The 19,733-nt window shown below is 41.3% G+C and overlaps 1 protein-coding gene across 1 annotated transcript in view; it reads right to left on the bottom strand.

Annotated features, from left to right (window-relative positions):
* SYNPR (synaptoporin) overlaps positions 1–19,733 on the bottom strand; it is a 312,385-nt gene that overhangs the window by 45,023 nt on the left and 247,629 nt on the right. Inside the window, exon 4 of the mRNA XM_047094606.1 lies at positions 1,499–1,697. Coding sequence (XP_046950562.1) covers positions 1,499–1,697 — 199 coding nt within the window. The remainder of the gene's footprint in view (positions 1–1,498; positions 1,698–19,733) is intronic.

Below are 19,733 nucleotides of genomic sequence, written 5' to 3'. Positions count from 1 at the left end.
CAAAATTATACCCTAATACAATATTTTTTATATTGGAAAGCATTTTATCAATCACCCTATTACATGTATGAATATATATGTTTGTAAGTTTAAATAACTTCTACCCATGACCCTAATGTTTTAAGTGTCAAAAATTTATTTTGGGTTGGGTGATATTATTAGTAAATATTTTTAATGCACAATTGTTCCAAACGATATAAATATATTATACATTTTAATAATTATTAAATTTAAAAAGTAAACATTTTATTAGAAATGTGTGGGGCTTTTTCTTCAATTAGTTTATATATTTTTGTGGGGGGACAAATATTACTTATTTCTAGAATGGGCTATGATTCAGCCTAAATTCTCTTCCCCTTTTTCATTCTATAGATGTGCTGAGAAAGCTTGCTTGCATAAATGAGTAGAGGAGAACAGATGGAGTTTTGTTATGGCAATGCCATTAATTTCTTTGAATTCCTTCTGAGTTATATGTCCTGATCACATCGTGATCTGTCATCAGAAATTGTTTTTTAATGGTCCATCAGCTGATGAGTAGATTAGGACTTTTCAATATTATTGAAATAAAGAAATTGTTAACCTCCTTATATGCAAAAGAGTGCATTACTCAGGCATTAGAATCACTTGCTTTCATCGCCAACAACATCAATATTTCAAATGGTCCCTTTTTAATTAGCACCTGAATGGTTTTGCCTCCTAGCAATGTATTGTGTGGTGATACCTGGGATGGAAAGGAAGGATGTTTTTCTTTTGTAAAATGTGAATAGGTAATTAAGAAAGAAGACAGCCGGGTATTTTTACATGTAGAACATTCTCATAAATTTTAGGCAAATGTACATGTGAAGGTTGAGAAGTTGAAAATTTATTTCCTTAACCATTATCCCGGTCACTGTGCCCCTCCAAGAGTTGTTGTGCTCCTATAAGTGTGTGTGTGTGTCCCCATCTGGGTATTCTGGGCTGTACTGGTTTCACCCATGTGAGTCCTTGGATCAGTGTATAAGGAAAAAGAAAGTGGGAGGAGGATTGGTGGTGGAAAGAGACAGAGATTAGGAGAGACTGGTGTGTGTGGGGTATTCAGGGATGGAAACTTCTATGCCCAGTCTATCCTATACTAACAAAACAGTGCATTTCAGATAAGCACAAGTCACACTGTCTGAATAACCAGTGGAAAAAAACGGTTGACTGGCTCCATAATGCTGGAATTATAAATAAATCTACAGCAAGCCTCACTTGTCTTCCCTTGATCTCATGAGATTTCCAACCATTTATTTCAGAGGTTTCCAGTAAGTCTTGTGATACCTTTCCAGTTCAGGGGCACAAAGGAATGGCAGACATCATGCTTCTGTCTCAGATCCAAGAGGTGTGGATGAAAAGGAATGTGATTAAAAAAAAAAAAAATACTCGCCCCGAGGGCTTGCATAACTCCAAAGCCCTTCAAGCCTAGGGAAAGAAATCAGAGGGGACAGAGACAAGTTATATCAAGAAATAAGCCACTTACAATGAGCGGGCCCCGGTTGTTCTCCCGGTACTTGTTCTGGAAGAAAATGTAAACGACGGTGGCAGCCAGGGAGTAGAGGAAGGCGAAGACAGCAACCGTGACGAAGAACTCGGCGGAAGATGAGGAGTCACCAGTCAATGCCAGCTTCTGCTGCTCCTTCCCTTCGCAAGTGGGCACTTCAAACGTCACCTGGTGTAACCTAAAGTGCCAGATGAAGGAGACTCTTTACAATGCGATGGAGACCAAGTGAGGGGCTGGGTGTCTACACGTTGTAAAGCAAAGCAGGGGTGATTGGGGAGTTTTACGGCATGCTTCTGGGAGAGGTTCATTAAAGAAACTGAGGTTACCGCTGGAAACATGGAAGAAATGTCACAGGAAAACATCCTTCCACTGGGTTTCCCAGTAGCTAGTCACTCGAGACAGAGGGGAGGAGGGGAGGGAAAGGGAACCTGAAATGACGATAAATTACACTACATGACATCCTCCTGCTCAAATTGCCCAGCGCTTTCTCATTGTGCTTGGACTCAATCCCTAACTCCTTAATAAGACCCAGCAGGTCTTACATCAGGTCCTTATGGCACAGTCCTGACTTGTGGTCATTTCAATGTTCCCTTTTCCTCACTCTGTCCCCTGACATTTTCCATAGCTGGCTCCTTCTTGGTATTCCTGTGTCTGCTCAAAGGTCATCTTCTGGGAGAGCCTTTTTCTGACCATTAAGCTAAAATAGTTCCTTTCCTGTAGACATTTTCTATCCCAGTGCCCTGGTTAACGTCATTCATAGCACTCATCACTAGCCACACTGTTTTGGTGATGTATTTAATTCCTTGTTTTCTTCTGTCTTCACTGCCCCTTCCATGGTGATGGAATCTTGATTTTCTTCTTCTTTGTATATCTTGAATGACTGACACTTGTTAGGCATTCAGTATATAGGACTTGGATAAATGAATGAACATTCTTGATTCTGTAAGATGACGGATCGATACTAATTTGATTGAACTTTTAGAACTTCTATTTTAGAGAGTAAGTTCTATTAGGAAAGCATTCAGGCTCAGTGTGTTACCTAATAGAGAAAAATAAGGTTTGGGGGCTAATACTTTCTGCTCAATAAACGACACCTAAGGAAGTATGTTATAGCCAGTACAGTAGCTCATGTTGTCAACTAGGTGGTAAACTGTAATTTAATATAGGAGCCAAAATTGTGCTTCATAAGAAATGACTAAATTATTCTTTGAGTATTAGGGAGGCATTTGAAAATAGCCATAGCAACGATATCAACAAAGTGCCACTTGGAAAATTATCTACGAAAGTAACAATAATGATAAAGCCATCGGTGAACCTGGTCATTTCCCAATTTACGCGTAGAAAGTATTTTTTTTAACTAAGCAAAACTTGATGCCTTTAAAACAGATTTGTCGTGTATATTCTCTTATACTTTAGATAATACTATAATGATAAAATAGTAATGACAATAGCAAACTAACATTGGAACATTTCTTATGGCCCAGATAATTGTGTTTTATGCTCATTGTTTAATTGAATGCCCAATGGCAACCCTATGATGTAGGCACTTTATTGCCCCCTCCCCCTTTACAGAATAAGAAATGGGCTTAGAAAGATTAAGTAGTTCATCCTAAACCACAAGGCTGGTAAATTGGGCAGGGATTTAAATCTGTGCCTGACTCCAGAGCTTGAAGCTCATGGGCCACTGGCATCGCAATCACTAGAGGCCTTGCTACAAACATACATTCCAGGGCCTTGTGCTGGATCTAGTGAACCAGAATCTCTAGGGACGTGGCTCTGTTGACAGCTAATGCAGGGACGTCCAGTATCCCTCAGCTTTTTATTTCTCAGAAACCCAGTCTTTTCTACTATTGCCTGACTTGAGAAAGAGCTGTTTACACCATCTACTTGATCCTGCTTGTATTTACTGAGGCTCCTCCTGCTTCTCACCCACCAGAAAGGTGTTCTGCTTTGTAGCCCAATTCAGGAAAAGAGAAGCATTCGTCATGGTCACATTGTGCAGTTCCTTTCCTCCCCTTGCCAGAGAGATTAAAACATTTCTCCATGGTTTGGTCTGTGGGAAGGCTAAAAAATGAAATGGACTTAAAAGGTAATCGTGCCAATGATTCTCAAATAGGTGATTTTCAGGTAATGCATACCTTTCTCTCATGATTTCATAATAGGTCATTATTCAACAAATTTTTAGCAAGTGGCCAGTAGTTCATACAATGGCTAGATGCTGTGGTAGAGTGAGAAACGTAGGATGGCCCCTGCCCGTGTTGAACTTCAAGTTTAGAGAGAAAATACAGGTTTCCTGAGAGGAGCCCGAGGCTAGCCTGGGCGGGGTGGTCAATGTAAAATACCCTATGGAAGTGACTTTTAAGCTGCAGCCTGAAAAATGGGTAGAAATGATCCATATAGAAAGTTAAGAATGAAAACACCATGAAATATGACTATACATCCACCAGGGTGGCTATAATAATAATAAAAAAAAAACAACCCAGTAAGATTGGAATAGCAAGTGTTGGCAAGATTGGGTAAGAATAACAAGATAAGACTGGAATAACAAATTCTAATTAGACAGAATTGGAACTTTCATCTATTGCTGGTGGAAATGTAAAACGGTGCAGCCACTTTGAAAAAACAGTCTGGCAGTTTTTCAAACGGTTAAACATAGAGTTAGCATATGATCCAGCAATTCCACTTCTAGACACATACCCAAGAGAAACGGTAACATTTGTCTGCACAAAAACTTGTACAAGAATGTTCACAGCAGCACTATTCATAATAGCCAAAAACTGAAAACAACAAACAACACAAATGTCTATCGATTGATGAATGGATAAATAAAATGTGGCATATCGATGCAATGGAATATTATCTATCAACAAGGAATGGAGTGCTGAGCGAACCTTGAAAGCATTCTGCTAAGTGGAAAAAGTCAGTCACAAAGGACCACACATTGTATGACTCCATTTGTATGAAATGTTCAGAAAAGGCCAATCTATGGAAACAAAGAGTAGGCTGGCATTTGCCTAGGGCCGGGGGGACGATGGGAGAATCCAAAATGACGGCTAAGTGTTACAGGATTTCTTTTTTCTTTTTTTTTTTTTTCAAGGTTTTATTCACTTTTTAGAGACAGAGACAGAGCATGAGTGGGGGAGGGGCAGAGAGAGAGAGGGAGACACAGAATCCGAAGCGGGCTCCAGGCTCCGAGCTGTCAGCACAGAGCCCGATGCGGGGCTCAAACCCATGAACTGTGAGATCATGACCTGAGCCGAAGTCAGACGCTCAACCAACTGAGCCACCCAGGCGCCCCTGGATTTCTTTTTTGGGTGACAAAAATGTTGTGGAATTGACTGTGATGATGGATGTGGTGATGTGAATATACTTAAAACCATAAAGTTGTACATTTTAAGTGAATGAATTGTATAGTATGTGACTTACATCTCAGTAAAGCTGTTAAAACATAGGCCACAAAGAGCATGCACCAAGACCCTGCATAGGCCAGGAACACAGCATACGGGGAGAGATGAAATATGTCTTGGAAAACTGGAACATGGCGGGAAAAGGAAATGAGTGGTTTCAGATGAGATGGAGAAGTCCTCAGGGGCCCTCACTGTGGGGTATTGTGGGCCAGGTTATAGTTTTGGGTCTTTATCTTAAGTCAAAGATGGGAAAGATTTTCCTATAATGAACAACATGTAAGACAAAAATAGCAGGCAGGGCTATGTCACCTGCTGCAACTATTCAGAGGTATGCACACTTGCTTTCCAGATGCCAGGATTAGCGGTGCTTCTGATACGCCAGTCCCCTCAGCTGACGTGCACAGACTGGGTCTGCAATGTTGGTCTGTGGTGGGGGTGGCAGGCAGCGGGAGAATAAAAGAATTGGGTGTTGGATTTTTTTTCCCTGTGCAATCAGCTGAATATCATTTCCCCTATCGCTAACTTATTACGTTGATTTACAGTAAATGTTAATTGCGGTTATCTGTACAAGGCACAGGCACGCAAAAATCACTAACAAATCTGCTGCACTTATTAACGCCAGTGATTTATAGCTTGGTATTTGGCCCACCAGTCACACTGGGGTGAAATCAAGGGAAAGAGGGGAAAAGGAAGTGCGTTCTAAGCTAATGCCTCGTCCGTGGAAGGGAGTAGGGATCATTTATAAAGAACGAGCACGTCAGCTCAAAATAGTCTGAGCATAATAATTCATAGGACTGAACATTTTTAATGCTATACAATTGGTACATATTGCTAAACACACATATTTTAACAGAGAGGGTCTTTTAAGCATCAGATAGATACACACGCGTAAATATGTGTTTTATTCTGGAGGAAGAGAGTTTATAGTCAGCAAGTGTTCAGCAGCTGTAATAATTTTGGAAGCAAGTATCATTCATTTAGAACCTAAACAAGGGAAGAACTGTTCTGTATAGCCAGAGTGTGTCAGTTGACAGAACCTGGAAGCCAAGGGGACCACCTCTGATCCCGTGACGAACTCGTCATGAAGCAACTGCTGAGCCTGCAAAAGGGACCAAATCCAACTGTGTTGATTTCAAATGTATAATTCCCTTCAGGGTGGGCCTCAGTCAACGGGTAGTTGAATTTCGTTGGGTCTTACTGCATTGTGTCTACCAAAGAAAAGCGTCCATGGTAGAGTAGATTTTTAAAAAATTTTTTACCAACGCATAAACAACACGTAAACATCTCACTGCTGCTTCACTTACACGAAAGGGGCTGCTAGGCACCCACAGCTTTTAGTTCTGTTTGTGGGGCCTGGAAAAATATTAAGCAAGTTGGCACTGCTTTATTAATGAAAATATTTACAATAGCAACCACTGACATGTTTCAGCCTCCAGGCATTGTGCTAGCTTCTTTACTGACATGATTCTCATCTAATGCTCATAACGCTCATAGGTAGGTGCTATTACTATGACCGTTATACACAGATGAGGAAACTAAGGCTTGGAGTGTGCAGTGAGCTTGCCTGAAGTCATGTAGCTAGTGGAGGGCAGGGACGAGGCTTGAATGCAAGCAGATTAGGTGGAGCCTACACTAATAACTACTGTACGTTTCTGCCCCTCTTTCTCAGAAGTTACGGCATCCTTAGATTTCCAGCTGAATGTCTATAAAAATGACCAAGCCATCTCGGAGTGTCTGCGTGGCTCAGCTGGTTGTGTGTCTAAGTCTTGATTTCAGCTCAGGTCATGATCACATGGTCGTAGGACTGAGCTCCGTGTAAGGCTCTGTGCGAACAGCTTGGCGTTCTCTCTCCCACACGTTCTCTGTGTCCCCCTCTTTCTGCCCCTCCCTCACTCATGCTCTCTCTCTTCCTCTCTCAAAAATAAACATTAAAAAAACAAGGTTCCCATGAACAAGTTTTGATCTAGGTCATTCTAACATCTGCTTCCAAAGCAAGCAGAGGGCAAATGAACTTGAATGCCTCGTGCACTGAAATTGTGATCATTGTAGGACCTGTGGTTCTTTACACAAAGTGAGGTATTCAGTACAGGAAGACACAGATTGATGTGTATGCAGCACTGTACCATTAGGGGCATCTGGTAATAAGAGTTTGAAATTATTGACATTATCTTTCATCTGCTGCAGAAGAAAAGAGGACTAATGCCCCTAACAATGCATCTGGGGGGTGGCTCAGGGAGGGACAGGAATGACATGTCCCAATGGTGGCGGTCCCCCAGGAGCAAATGTGGGAAGCATCAAGGGTGTTGGGGAGCAAACTGCTGTTACAGAATTTCTCATCCCCAGAATTAAAGTCGCCAAGGGACAATCAGAGGGCAACTGGCAAATTGTGGTGCTAAGCACGTTTCTCTTCACTTGATCATTTTCCACAGCCCCTGTTTCAATATCCTTTTATCAGCTGATAGAGACTTTAATCCTCTTGCTCCTTCTTCTTCTCTCTTCCCAGTATAAAATATTGGCATTTGTCTGGTTTTAGATTGACTTTTCTTTCACTAGCCATATGTGTATGCATAATAAATGCGTTTGTGTGTGCTCGTATACACTCACACACACCTCTGCTTGCTTAGCCTAGATGATTCACAGCATAAATCACTACAAAATCCTGAGAGTTTAGCAACACGTTCACACACTAGAGCTCCTTTTTTTCTCTCCAGCAACCTTCTCCATTCTATAGATGAGGAAGTTGGAGCTCAGTCATCTTGAAAGAATCATCAAAGATCACCCAGTTGGCATAGAGAAGGAGCAAACTTGGAAACCAGCTCTGAGGTGTTTTTTTCTTTCTTATGATGCAAATTCCACCTCTAAGTTTTCCAAGCTACTGAATTCTCCATTATGCTCAAGTCCTTCAATCCTTCAAGAGGGATGGGTTGAGCCCCATGGGCCAGTCATTGGAGAAGCCAAGCAATGAGTTGTGAGGCACTGGAGTTGAGATTTTCTAGGAGGATGAAAAGGACAAGTCCCTCTGTCTGCCATGTCCCTGGTTTTCTTACTGTACCTGGAGCAGGGCATGGGACGATGCTATATGGGATAATGACGATTCTACCACTACTACTGCCACTGCTGGATGCCAATCACCAATGACACTTATTGCCAGGCTAGGCACTATGCCAAATGCCTTCACATCTTATCTCATTTGGACCTTCAAATCTGATGAAGTGGGTACTATTTCTCTTCTGTTAGTGGTGAGGAAAGTGAGGGGAAGGGAGGTTAAGTGACTTGTTGATGTAAGGGCCTGAAAACAGAGACTATCTGACCTCAAAGCTTTTGTTCTTAAGCTCCTATATGAAACAAATACAGTGCTATTATTTTTTCTTTATCCCTCACCTGTCTACTGACTTCTTGGACAACTGCTGGATTGTCTGATTGCCTTCCTATGTCTGGCTTTCCCTTTTGCTGCTTTCAGTTGTTTTTCAACAGATGAGTGGTCGTGGGATGAACGTATGGAGGCTGTGGCCTTTTGTTCTGCTGCTCCCCTGGCTCATGGGTGATTTCAAACTGGTTCTAAAGACTTGCATATTGATTAGAGCAAGGTTTTCCCTTATGCCACCAGCTCGTTATGAGGCATGTTTCTATGCTATGGTCAAAATCTGGGGAGAATGACTTCTCAGGGCTGCAGGTATAGGATCTGTTTGGGGTGGAAAGGGCAGAAGATGGGGACAAGGTGGGGACTCAGAACAGTCTTGGGAAATATGCCAGTTGCAGTGAGAACTCAGAGAGGGCTCCAGTACTTGGACTTAGGTTGCTAAAGTTGGAAACTTCAGCTTGAAGTTGACGTCCTCAGCTTGCCAAGGAGAAGGGATGGAGTTTGTCCAAGACTCAGGACATACTGACCAGAAGTATCAGTATATGCAGGATGCCTCTGCTGACTAAAAGGGTCATTACCATACTCTATCCAACATCAAAGCAAGCAGAAATATAAAACAATCTAGTTCACAAACATCCTAGGAGTGCCTCAGGGATTCTAATGATGCTGTTTGTTCCCAGGAAGGTCGGTGGACCTGTACTCCCGTCTGCTAGAACTAAGAGATCTCCAGCTTCCTTATCTTCAGGTAAATGGCATTTTTTGCCAGCCAGAATCATTTTTGAGACATTTTTGTCCTAACTTGAGTTGAATCAAAATCAGCTTCATCTCTTGTAACAACAGCATATATTCACTAAAAGTGTTTTCTTAAAAGACAAAAACAAAGTGAAAGACAAAATGCTGTACTTCGGCTCTTCAACACAATAAGGGCATTTCTCCTTGATGTGATTATGTATCAAATGTATTAAAGTTTATTGTCTCCATAGGAGGAACTTTCTTTTTTTTTTCAAACTGTTTTAGAAGTTTATTTATTTTTGAGAGAGAGAGAGAGAGAGAGAGAGAGAGAGAGAGACAGACAGACAGACAGACAGACAGAATCCAAAGCAGGCTCCAGGCTCTGAGCTGTCAGCACAGAGCCCTATGTGGGGCTGGGGCTCCGGACCGCACGATCATGACCTGAGCCGAAGTCAGAGGCTTAGCTGACTGAGCCACCCAGGTGCCCTGATAGGAGGAACTTTCCATTATGTTCTGTGCTCTCCACTTTACCATTAGAGAAGGTAATTTTTCGAAGGACAGTAATAATACATCCTGAACACAGGGAACTGAGTTAGACACTGGAAAATGCTATCAAGGTTACTGCAAACAGTGCTCTCTTCTGCACAATTTCTTGTGCTTGCCCCCATGAGGACATGGCTGGAAAGTGACCGTCCCACCACCCCCCCCCCCCACCCCAACCAGTTTGTGGCTTTCATGTCTACTGGCCAAAAAGATACTTATCCGATTTACTGTAAATGTATTATGTTAAGAAGGATCTTTTCGAATTTCATCCCCCTCCCCGCAAGTTTGTGTTTATACAAACATTTCAAAATAAAAAGACTACAAGGTGATTAAGAAGAAATGGACTGGTGGAGGTCATGGCCTGTCCTACAGTGGAACCAAGAGAAGGAAACTCTATAAAACCCATTAAAATGGCTTGCAAAGAGGCACTGCCCTACTCATGAAGCTATGATTTATTAATTTTAGTTTCTTCAAATAGAATTTGAGTCATAGAGGACTCAGACTGACTCTACATTGTCAAATTAAAATAGATAATGAGGTCATTATCTGTATATTGCAGAGAAAATCCTTTTTTCCTATCTTGTTTGCCTTCCTTGAACTGTGGTACTGTACTCAAGTGAATTATGAAACAAAAATAGTTCCACAGTTTTCTTTCTTAAACTTAAATGTCCACATAACTGTCTATCTATCCATTTTATTTGGTTGGTATAGAAATGTTTTATGAAAAAACAATGTAAAAGATTTGACTAAAAGAGAATTATAACATTAATAAACACAAGGTAGCATGGGTGAGGGCAGCGGAAATCTGTCTGATTTTACTTTTTGTTTAAATATAGGTCAAATGGATTTGATTCATTAATTCAGTCAAAATATGCTATTTAAAAACTTCAGTCAATATAGAAATGTTAATAGGAAAATGTAAGCTCCTTTATAATTCCATCCTCAGTATTAACAACTTACAATAATGAAAATCAAACAGGGTTTTTAACTTGCTGTTTATTTAATAATATGGTTAATACATGCGTTTTCTTTAAAGGAAGATCTACCTTATTTTTAACAGTCATAAAATATATGCATAGGATAGATGAATTACAGGGCCAGAATTTTCTGTATAGTTACGTTGTGCAGTTTCACAATAATTTTTTAAAGGGTCCCCCCCTGGTGGACATTTTGATTGTTTCCAATCTTTCTCTTAAAACAATGCCTTGAACATTTTTTTTTTTTTTTTTTGGATCTTTGTATGATAACTTTCTTTGGATAAATTTCTACAAGCAGAAGTTCTGGGTAAATGAGTAGATTAGTCAGGGTTCTCTAGAGAAACACAACTAATAAAGATATATATTTTAAGGAATATAAGGAATTTATCTTAAAGGATTGGCTCATATGATTGTGGGTCCTGGCAAGTCTGAAATGCATAGTGCAAGCTGGTAGGCAAAGGATTCAGGCAAGAGTTGATGTTACAGTCTTGAGTCCAAAGCCAAGAAAACCAGAGTTTCTGCATTGCAGTCTGAAGATAGAATGCCGTCTTTTATAGGAAACTTCAGTCTTTGCTTATGAAAACCCTCAACTAATTGGATGGAGTGACTCACGCCCTGGAGAAGACTGCTTTATTTACTTAAAGTCAACTGCTTGTAAATGTCACTCACATCTAAAAAAAAAAAAAAAAAAAAAACCTTTATAGAAACATCTAGTCTAGTGTTTGGTAAAAACCTGATCACTATAGTCTAGCCCAGTAAATACATAAAATTAACCATCACAAGGGGTATGGATGGATTATTTCTAGGGTCTTTGGTAGGAATTGCCAAAAGGCCCTGCTGAAAGGTTGTAGGAATTTGCACTCCCATAAAGAGTGTACTGAGGTTGTCCCATTTGCTTATTGTTTTTCTCTTTTAAACAGGCTTTTATTGGGGTGCCTGGGTGGCTCAGTCAGTTGAGTGTCCAACTTTTGGTTTTGGCTCAGGTCAATATCTCATGGTTCATAGGTTCAAGCCCTGCATCGGGCTCTGAGCTGACAGTTTAGGATTCTATAATCTTTTTTTTTTCAATGTTTATTTATTTTTGAGAGAGAGAGACAGAGCGTGAACAGGGGTAGGGGCAGACAGAGATGGGACACAGAATCCGAAGCAGGCTCCAGGCTCTGAGCTGTCAACACAGAGCCTGATGTGGGGCTCTAACTCACAAACCATGAGATCATGACCTGAGCTGAAGTCAGACACTTAACCGACTGAGCCACCCAGGCACCCCTGACAGTGTAGGATTCTAAAAGCTGCCTGCTTAGAATTCTCTGTCTCCCTGTCTCTGCCCCTCCCCTACTTGTGCTCATGCTCTCTCTCTGGCAAAATAAATAACTAAAATTAAAAAAATAAAAATAAGAAGTTTTTATTATAGAAAATATCAAATCTACATAAAGTAGAGACTATCATACTATCACCTCCATGTTTCTGTTCCCTGTGATAAACCATCCCCAACTCATGGCCAATCTTTTTTTATCTCAACTACCACCCGGTGCCTCCCACCATCACCTCTTTCCCACCAGTGGATCATTTGGAAATGAATACCCGACATCATATAACTCCATATTCTGTAAATATTCAGTATGTACGTTTAAAAGATCAGAATTCTTAAAAATACAACCACAACACTATTAAATTCAAACCTCAATTCTTGGGGTGCCTGGGTGGCTTGGTCAGTTAAGTGTCTGACTTTGACTCAGGTCATGATTTCGCTGTTCATGGGTTTGGGCCTGCATCAGGCTCCGTGTTGACAGCTCAGAGCCTGGAGCCTGCTTCAGATTCTGTGTCTGCCTCTTTTTTCCCCTCCCTTGCTCATACTCTGTCTCTCTCAAAAATAAACAAACATTTTTTAAAAAGTTAACAAAATAGTTAATTGTTTATATCATCAATTATCTCCCCAGTGTTCAAATTTTCTTTACTGTCTCAGATGTTTTTAAGTGGGTTATTTGAATCAGGACCCAGAAAAGTTAGTACATTGCATTTGGTTGATATATCCCTCTGATCTCTTTCAACCTAGACTCTTCCTCCCTCTTTTTTTCCCTTTGCAATATGTGCAGTATGAATATGCAGAAGGAATCTGGCCCTGTAGAGCCCCCTCACTTCTGTTAAGCATCAGATTCAACGATAAGACTGATACTCCTATATGGTTTGCACCTGTTTCAGGTGGGCGATGAGAGGAGATAGAGAGGCATGTGAATAAGAGCAGTGACTCCCAGCATTTTAGAGTTTTTGGATCAGTACAACTTCCAGGAGAAATTTGGTACCTACCAGAGGGAGTTATCAATTTTTTATTTAGCCAGATGAGGTGAGGACATTCAAAACAAAAATTATAATTAAGAACAGTAATTATCATTTAATATCATCAACATTTCATAAAGCAAAAGATATATGGATACCCCAAAAGCAGAAGGGGAAACTTTTAGGATGAGAGCCAGTCATTTCAAATGGAAGAGCTCCCAGAGTCTAGAGCCTGCAGAATAGAATCTGGGAACTATTAAAAGTGAGAGAACAGATTCTGGGGCCTATCTGTGCACCAATTTTTTTGTGTGTGATCTTAAGTAAAGACTGTTCTCTGGGTCTCAGTGTTCTCAAGTTTAAAATGAGGGGCTGATTGAAGGGTTCTTAGGAGGTCTACAGATGAATTTCAGGGGTTCATGATGAACTTCAGATAGCTTCATAATCATAAAAAATCACTTATATGGGTCATGTTTCATGACTTTATCAGATTCTTAATAGGTCTCCTAATTCCAAAAGGGTTAAGATTTACTAATCTTGATTTTGGTGACTTAGTGTTTTAAGTGGAAATAACAGCTGGGTTCTAAAGATTTTATTCAGGCTATTTCATGGGTCTACATTTTGTCCGATGGATGGTTCTTCACCCTACCCATTATTTACCTCATCTACTCTTATACCTGGGGACAACATGCAGAATGTTTGACAACTCGTCCATTCAATGAGATGTGACTTCTAATATACCTACAGCCCTAGCATACCTTCTTCTATTTGTCTCCATTGGGACCCAATGGAGCACCACCTTTCTACTTGTTTTTCCTCCAACTGGAAGGCAAGATAAAGTAACTCCACCAAGCACCAGCTATGTGATCTTAGACAAATCTTGTAGTAGTTTTGAGCCTCAGCTTTCTCACTGCCTATTTCTCATAGGGGTTTTGTGAGGCTCGACTAAGATAATGGAAAACATTGTGTTTATTGTAGTTGGCATGTATTTGGCAACTACTGTCACTATTCTTAGGTGTGCCAAGAGTTTCCAAAGTTCAAAATTCAAGGTGTAGGCCTAATTACTAAAGTGGACCTTAAAAATCCAAAATGCTTTCAAAAAGTAGACTTCAAAGACCTGGAAACACGGCGTGTTCTATTACTATTTTGCTTTGTCAAAAGGCACCCTATCAAGCACTATTTGGTCATCTGTTGTTGCTTGCTGTCATTTCATTCTGCACATAATAGCTGGCCTCGTTGAATGTTCAGGATAGGGAACCTGGCAGAACCCTGGGTGGGCAGGAAATTCAATATATCTGCCAGATTATAACAAAATAAACAGTAACTGCTTATACATATAGAACAAAATGCAATCTCCTTTAAACCACCAAAAAGCTATTGCCCCGTCAAGTGGCTATGGAATTGTAAATTTCCAATTCTTCAGTTATTAATATCACCATAAACACACAAATCCTTTTTGGGAAAAAAAAATGTCTGAAGACACAAGGCAACACTGTTCATTTTAGTTAACTAGAAACCGTTTGTTCAACGTATTTATCAGCTCAGGATGGAAAAAGTGCCCTTTATTATCAGCAAATATAATGTCACCCATGTTTCTGGTGCTTTGCCAGCAACCAGGGGATTAATCATACCATTTTCAAGCTGCAGTTGGAACATGACATGTAGGAATTCATTTTCTGCACCACGACCAGAAATTTTTCAAAAACATAAATCAGAACATGTCGCTCCCCTGCATCGAGCTCCCCTCCAGTGCCTCCCCTTGTACTTGAAGCTATATCCAAACCCCTGACCATGGCCCACACGGACCAACCCAACGTCACTTGCATCTTGCCCGCTTGTTTGCTATCACCACACCACCTTGCTTCTTTTGCTTCCTAGCACTTGCCCCACTCCACGCAAGTCCTGGGGCCTCTGAACTAAGCTCATATTGCCAGCTGTCAAGTTCATCTCTTCATTTGGGTCTCAGCTGAAATGTGACCATCTCTGGGAGGCCTCCCCTGACCATCTAATCTAAAGAGGGTGTTCCACTGTCATTCTCTATCACATCATCTCGTTTTACTGCGTTTATTTTATTTGGTGCTCTGATTATCTAAATGGTTGACGTTATCCTGCTTATCTGTGTCTCTTCCCCTAGACTATACGTAGCAGGAAGGCAAGGATCCCATTTATTTTGTCTGCCTCTCTATAACTGAATTCTAGGTTGTATCTGGTTCAGGGTAAATACTCAAAAGGTATTTGTCAAATAAAGAAGAAAGGCAGGGAGGGAGGGAAGCAGAAAGGATAGAAGGAGAAAGGATAGATCTCATTAAATTCTTAGAACAGATATATGCTTGGAAGCTGACCCTGCTCTTCCCTCATGGGACTGTAGAAAGAGATGCCTCAGCTGTTCTACCAGAGGAATCCAGGACTTAGAGAGGTGAAGACACTTGATCAATGTCACACAGTAAAAGAAGCACAACTTAAGTTTTCTGCTTCTAGATCAGTGGACCTTCTACTACTCTGTAATTCCCATGGGGAAGAGATTCTTCAGTGGCCCAGAGAGCCCATGCTTAGAGGTTGGAAAAGCCATAGGGTCTAAAAGTCAAAAATGGAAGCCACCTCTCAGGCTTCTGGGGGTTGCTGGAGAAGCTCAACAGAACCCTTCTAGACCTTCTCAGGCTTTTCTCATAGACCCTGTGGTCTAAGTCAGACCTGTGCAGCTGTGTGCTGGCATCCTCCCACTGGCAGGACCAGGCTTCAGGACCATGCTCCCAGCTGATGCCTCACTCACTCATTCATCCATCTACCAAGAGCCAAGCACCGTGCTAGGGCTTATGCCTATCAGAGTACACGGTATGGAGATGGTTTCTGCTCCCAGGGTATTTATTTTAAGAAAAGGCAGATAACTGAAGAATCTGTTTCTGTAAGTGGCAATGAGGTTAAGACCAGGGATATATAGGGGCCCTAAGCGAGTCTAGAGGACCAGAGAAGACTTGTTGGCTGAGCTGACATTTAAATGAGGGTGGAGAGGGTTTGGTGGCTAGAGAGCTGAAGGAGTGAGGCTTTCAGGCCTGGAGGTGAAAAGATATCATTTGAGGAACTGTTTTCTGTCATTGTTGACAACAGTTAACAATAACAGCTAGTAGGTATTGATCCCTGTCTCTGTGCTAACCATTGCACTATGTGCTTTACATGCTGTATTTCCTTTACTCTTCACCAGAGCCGTGAGAGGTATAATCATTATTATCCCTACAGGCGAGGAGACAGAGGCTGAGCATATAGGAAGTCAGCCAACTACAACTGCTCTGTCCAGAGGGATTCTCATTGCACAGTGGTATAGTCTTCCTTTTGCCTCCCTGACAAATGCTTTATGCATCTCTGGCAGATCGGACGTTTCCTCAGCCTTCCTCAGGGGCCCATCTATGTCAGTTCCATATATGCCCGCAGAGGAAGGAGCTGTGCAAATTTTTTAGAATGGCTGATGCAAGAAAAACTCATTTGTTAAAAATTAATTGGCTGAAAAAGTCAATTGGCCAAATAATCAATTAACCTGAAACTGTCAAGGAGATTTTACCCCAGTTGTTTTACTACCATGTCTTAAACTGAAGATGTTCCTCAATGTGAAGGCTGGTAAGAATGTAGATGAGTGTGTGTGTGTGTGTGGGGGGGGGGGTGGCCCAGTGCAGCTAATACATAGACAATATTTTAGAAGAGAAAAATCTATCTTTCAGCAAAATCATTATTTGGAAGATTGGCTCTAGGGAAATGGTTTTCCTGCATATTTGGTTTTGGTGAGAATTAACTTTGGGACTCAGGGCCACCTCACACTGTTCCTGGAACAGCATTCTTAGGGAATGACTTGATACCTTTGAAGCCAATGCCATCTTCACCTTGCTTACAGAGGTGAAGTTAGCCTTGAGAATGAGACTTAATCCTTCAAACTGTCCAGGAAAAGGAAAGAGATGGCTTCCTTCCCTTACCTGTTGGAGTCTATATACATGTTTGTGGTGTCAGGCAATCCTTCATGTGTCACCTCCACCCTTCCTGCTTATCCAAGCCAGTCTTCTGAACTTCCGTCTCTGCCAAATCATCCCAGTTTGAGTTTTATGTTTATTTATTTATTTTGAAAAAGAAAGAGAGAGTGAGCAGAATTGGGGGTGGGGGCAGAGAGAGGGAGAGAGAGAATCTCAAGCAGGCTCCGAACTGTCAGTGCAGAGCCTGACACAGGGATCCATCGCATGAACCGTGAGATCAAGACCTGAGCAGAAATCAAGAGTCAGATGGTTAACCAACTGAGCCACCCAGGTGCCCCAGTTTGGCCCAATCTTAAAAGAAAGGCAGTTTCATACATGGTAGGCAAGGAATTGATTGGAAAGACTTTGAATTCTTAAATGAGGTCAGTGACTGCAATTTATTCATAGAAGGGTCAATAAGGTCTTAAACAGAAAAATGGTATTTAATCATTGGAAAAATCTCAAACAAAACAAAAATTAAAAAAAAAAACCCTCCTATGATTATATCTCCTCTTTTTTTTAAATTTTTTTTAACGTTTATTTATTTTTGAGACAGAGAAAGATAGAGCATGAACGGGGGAGGGTCCGAGAGAGGGAGACACAGAATCCGAAACAGGCTCCAGGCTCTGAGCTGTCAGCACAGAGCCCGACACGGGGCTCGAACTCATGGACCGCGAGATCATGACCTGAGCCCAAGTCGGCCGCTTAACCGACTGAGCCACCCAGGCGCCCTTATCTCCTCTTTCTTAAGAAGTGTTTATTTATTTAGAGATGGGGGATGGGGCAGAGAGAGGAGAGAGACTTTTAAGCAGGATCCACATTCAGTGCAGAGCCTGCCACAGGGCTCAACCCTGCAACAGTGAGATCATGACCTGAGCTGAAATCAAGAGTCCTGGGATGCTTAAGTGACTGGGCCACCCAGACGCCCCATATTTCCTCTCGATTCACACACTGTTTGAAGGCAAGGGAACAGGAGCTCAATCTAGCTTCCCCTTCTGATAATTAAAAATCAAGGTCTAAACCACGTGAACATAAGGCTACAAATAAGTCTTGCAGGGAATTTTATATCCAATATTTTTGTTTAGCATCCTAGAAATAATGTTTCTGAAAACTCTAGATCAGAACTCCTCAAACTATGGTTCAGAGACCCTTGAGAACATCTGAAGAGTTCCTTGATTTTTGGGTTTGAGCATCATATCTAGACATAATAAATTGCCATGTTTCATCTCCTGAGCTTAAAAATTAAAGACAGGCATATTAAATCCTACTCTAGGATAAGGAGGCTAATACAGAAGAGAACATGTAGGGAAAGAGATTCTAGTACCTTATTGTGTTCCTAGCACCTAACATGGTGCCTGGCACATTACAGGTGCTCAAAAGTATTTACGGAATCAATTAACTTTAATCTAACTGCTTTACAAGTGACTGGAGCATCTCAGATAGAAACAGAGGCCCATTTCATCCTTTATCTTAAACAGGCATCAGCTGCAGAATATGCCCAATAGCATATCAAAAATTTGATAAGATCCATTTCTTCTTGTCTGTTCGATTTACCCTCCCTCTGTGCTGCTGCCTCCTACCTTTCCTCTGGCTTTTTACTTCCATTCCAAGGACCCTCTTGAGAAGGTAACTATTTTCTATCAGGACACTGGATATGATGCTTGATTCGAAAGCATGCTTTTCTGAAAGTATTTTTAACTTTGCATTTCTATGTTTAGCTTCTCTGGGCTCCTAAATCTTGGGAAAGAAATTTTCCATTTGGCCAAACCTGTGCCAACATTCATAGTCTGGATCTGGAGCCAAGGAACATGAACCAAAGTGGATTAGGAGAATGACTGAGAAGAGAAAGAGTTTTATAAAAGGAGGATTATAATTAGCAGAATTTTGTACTCAACAGATGTGGCTCTTTCAGTAAAGGAAAAACTGACCTATTCAGATTTCCATCTGAAATCTATATGACTATTTCAGAATCCCACTTGCATAAAGATTCAGTGGGTCCAATGGCCTGTGGTGACTCAGATCAGTAGAAAGGATGCATGCATCCTGGTATCCTGCAGAGTGACTATGAGAACAGATTATGATCCTGCCTCTTTGGGTGGTCAAGTTTTAGAAGAAGCCATGTTAAAAAGAGCTCGCTCAGACAATCTCTTCCTTCTTTCACGTGCCATTAAAGTGTTTTCTTCTGAAAGAAACTGAGATAAGATTTACCTCTTGTTTACCATCAGGCTGACCCCAAGAGTTAAAAAAAAAAATTGGCAGGACACTTTCCACTCCTCAAATATGCTCGCCTCTGCTTGGCTTTAATCTTTCTCCACGTGGCTGGGTAAGATGATAGCCTCACACCTATATCTTACCAGTTTGGTACCCCTGATCATCAGAGGCCAACTCTCCTCCCAGCTTCAATAGACAAACCCAAATTAGGTCACAACTTCCTGTCAAAACCAGAAAGTGAGGCTACAGGGTGCTTTAGCCGGCCAGGCTTCAGTCAAGTGCCCAACGTGTGTGCTCGTGTGTGGGTGTGCATACATGTTCATGTGTGTGAGTATGTATGTGAGAGTGTAAGGTGTAAGAGGAGATGGCATGCCACATACATGTCACTGAATGGACTCTTCACTGAGAGAAAGGGTTCCAGTACTAGAAAACAGAAACAAGGAAGATCTATCGTGTAAATCTCTTCCCTAGAAGATCATGTCTGTTTTTCCTTTTTCTAATCTCTGTACCTCCCATTCCAAGTATAACACAGACACCTGATACATATTTGCTACATGACTGAGCTACATGCCATGTTATATATGCCTATCCCTGCAACAAGGACAACTCTGTGTGCTCTCCGATGCGGACATTTTGCTGAATTCATGTCCATTATGTTACAGCCCCCTTCCTCCTTCCCCTTTCCCCATCTTATCATGCACAAGCTCATTTCTTTTTCTG

This window comes from Lynx rufus, unplaced genomic scaffold (assembly GCF_022079265.1).
Source record: "Lynx rufus isolate CCGP_SWC_20201006 ecotype Redwood Valley unplaced genomic scaffold, mLynRuf1.p SCAF_4, whole genome shotgun sequence".
NCBI lineage: Eukaryota > Metazoa > Chordata > Mammalia > Carnivora > Felidae > Lynx > Lynx rufus.
This window is presented reverse-complemented; position numbering and strand designations above follow the sequence as displayed.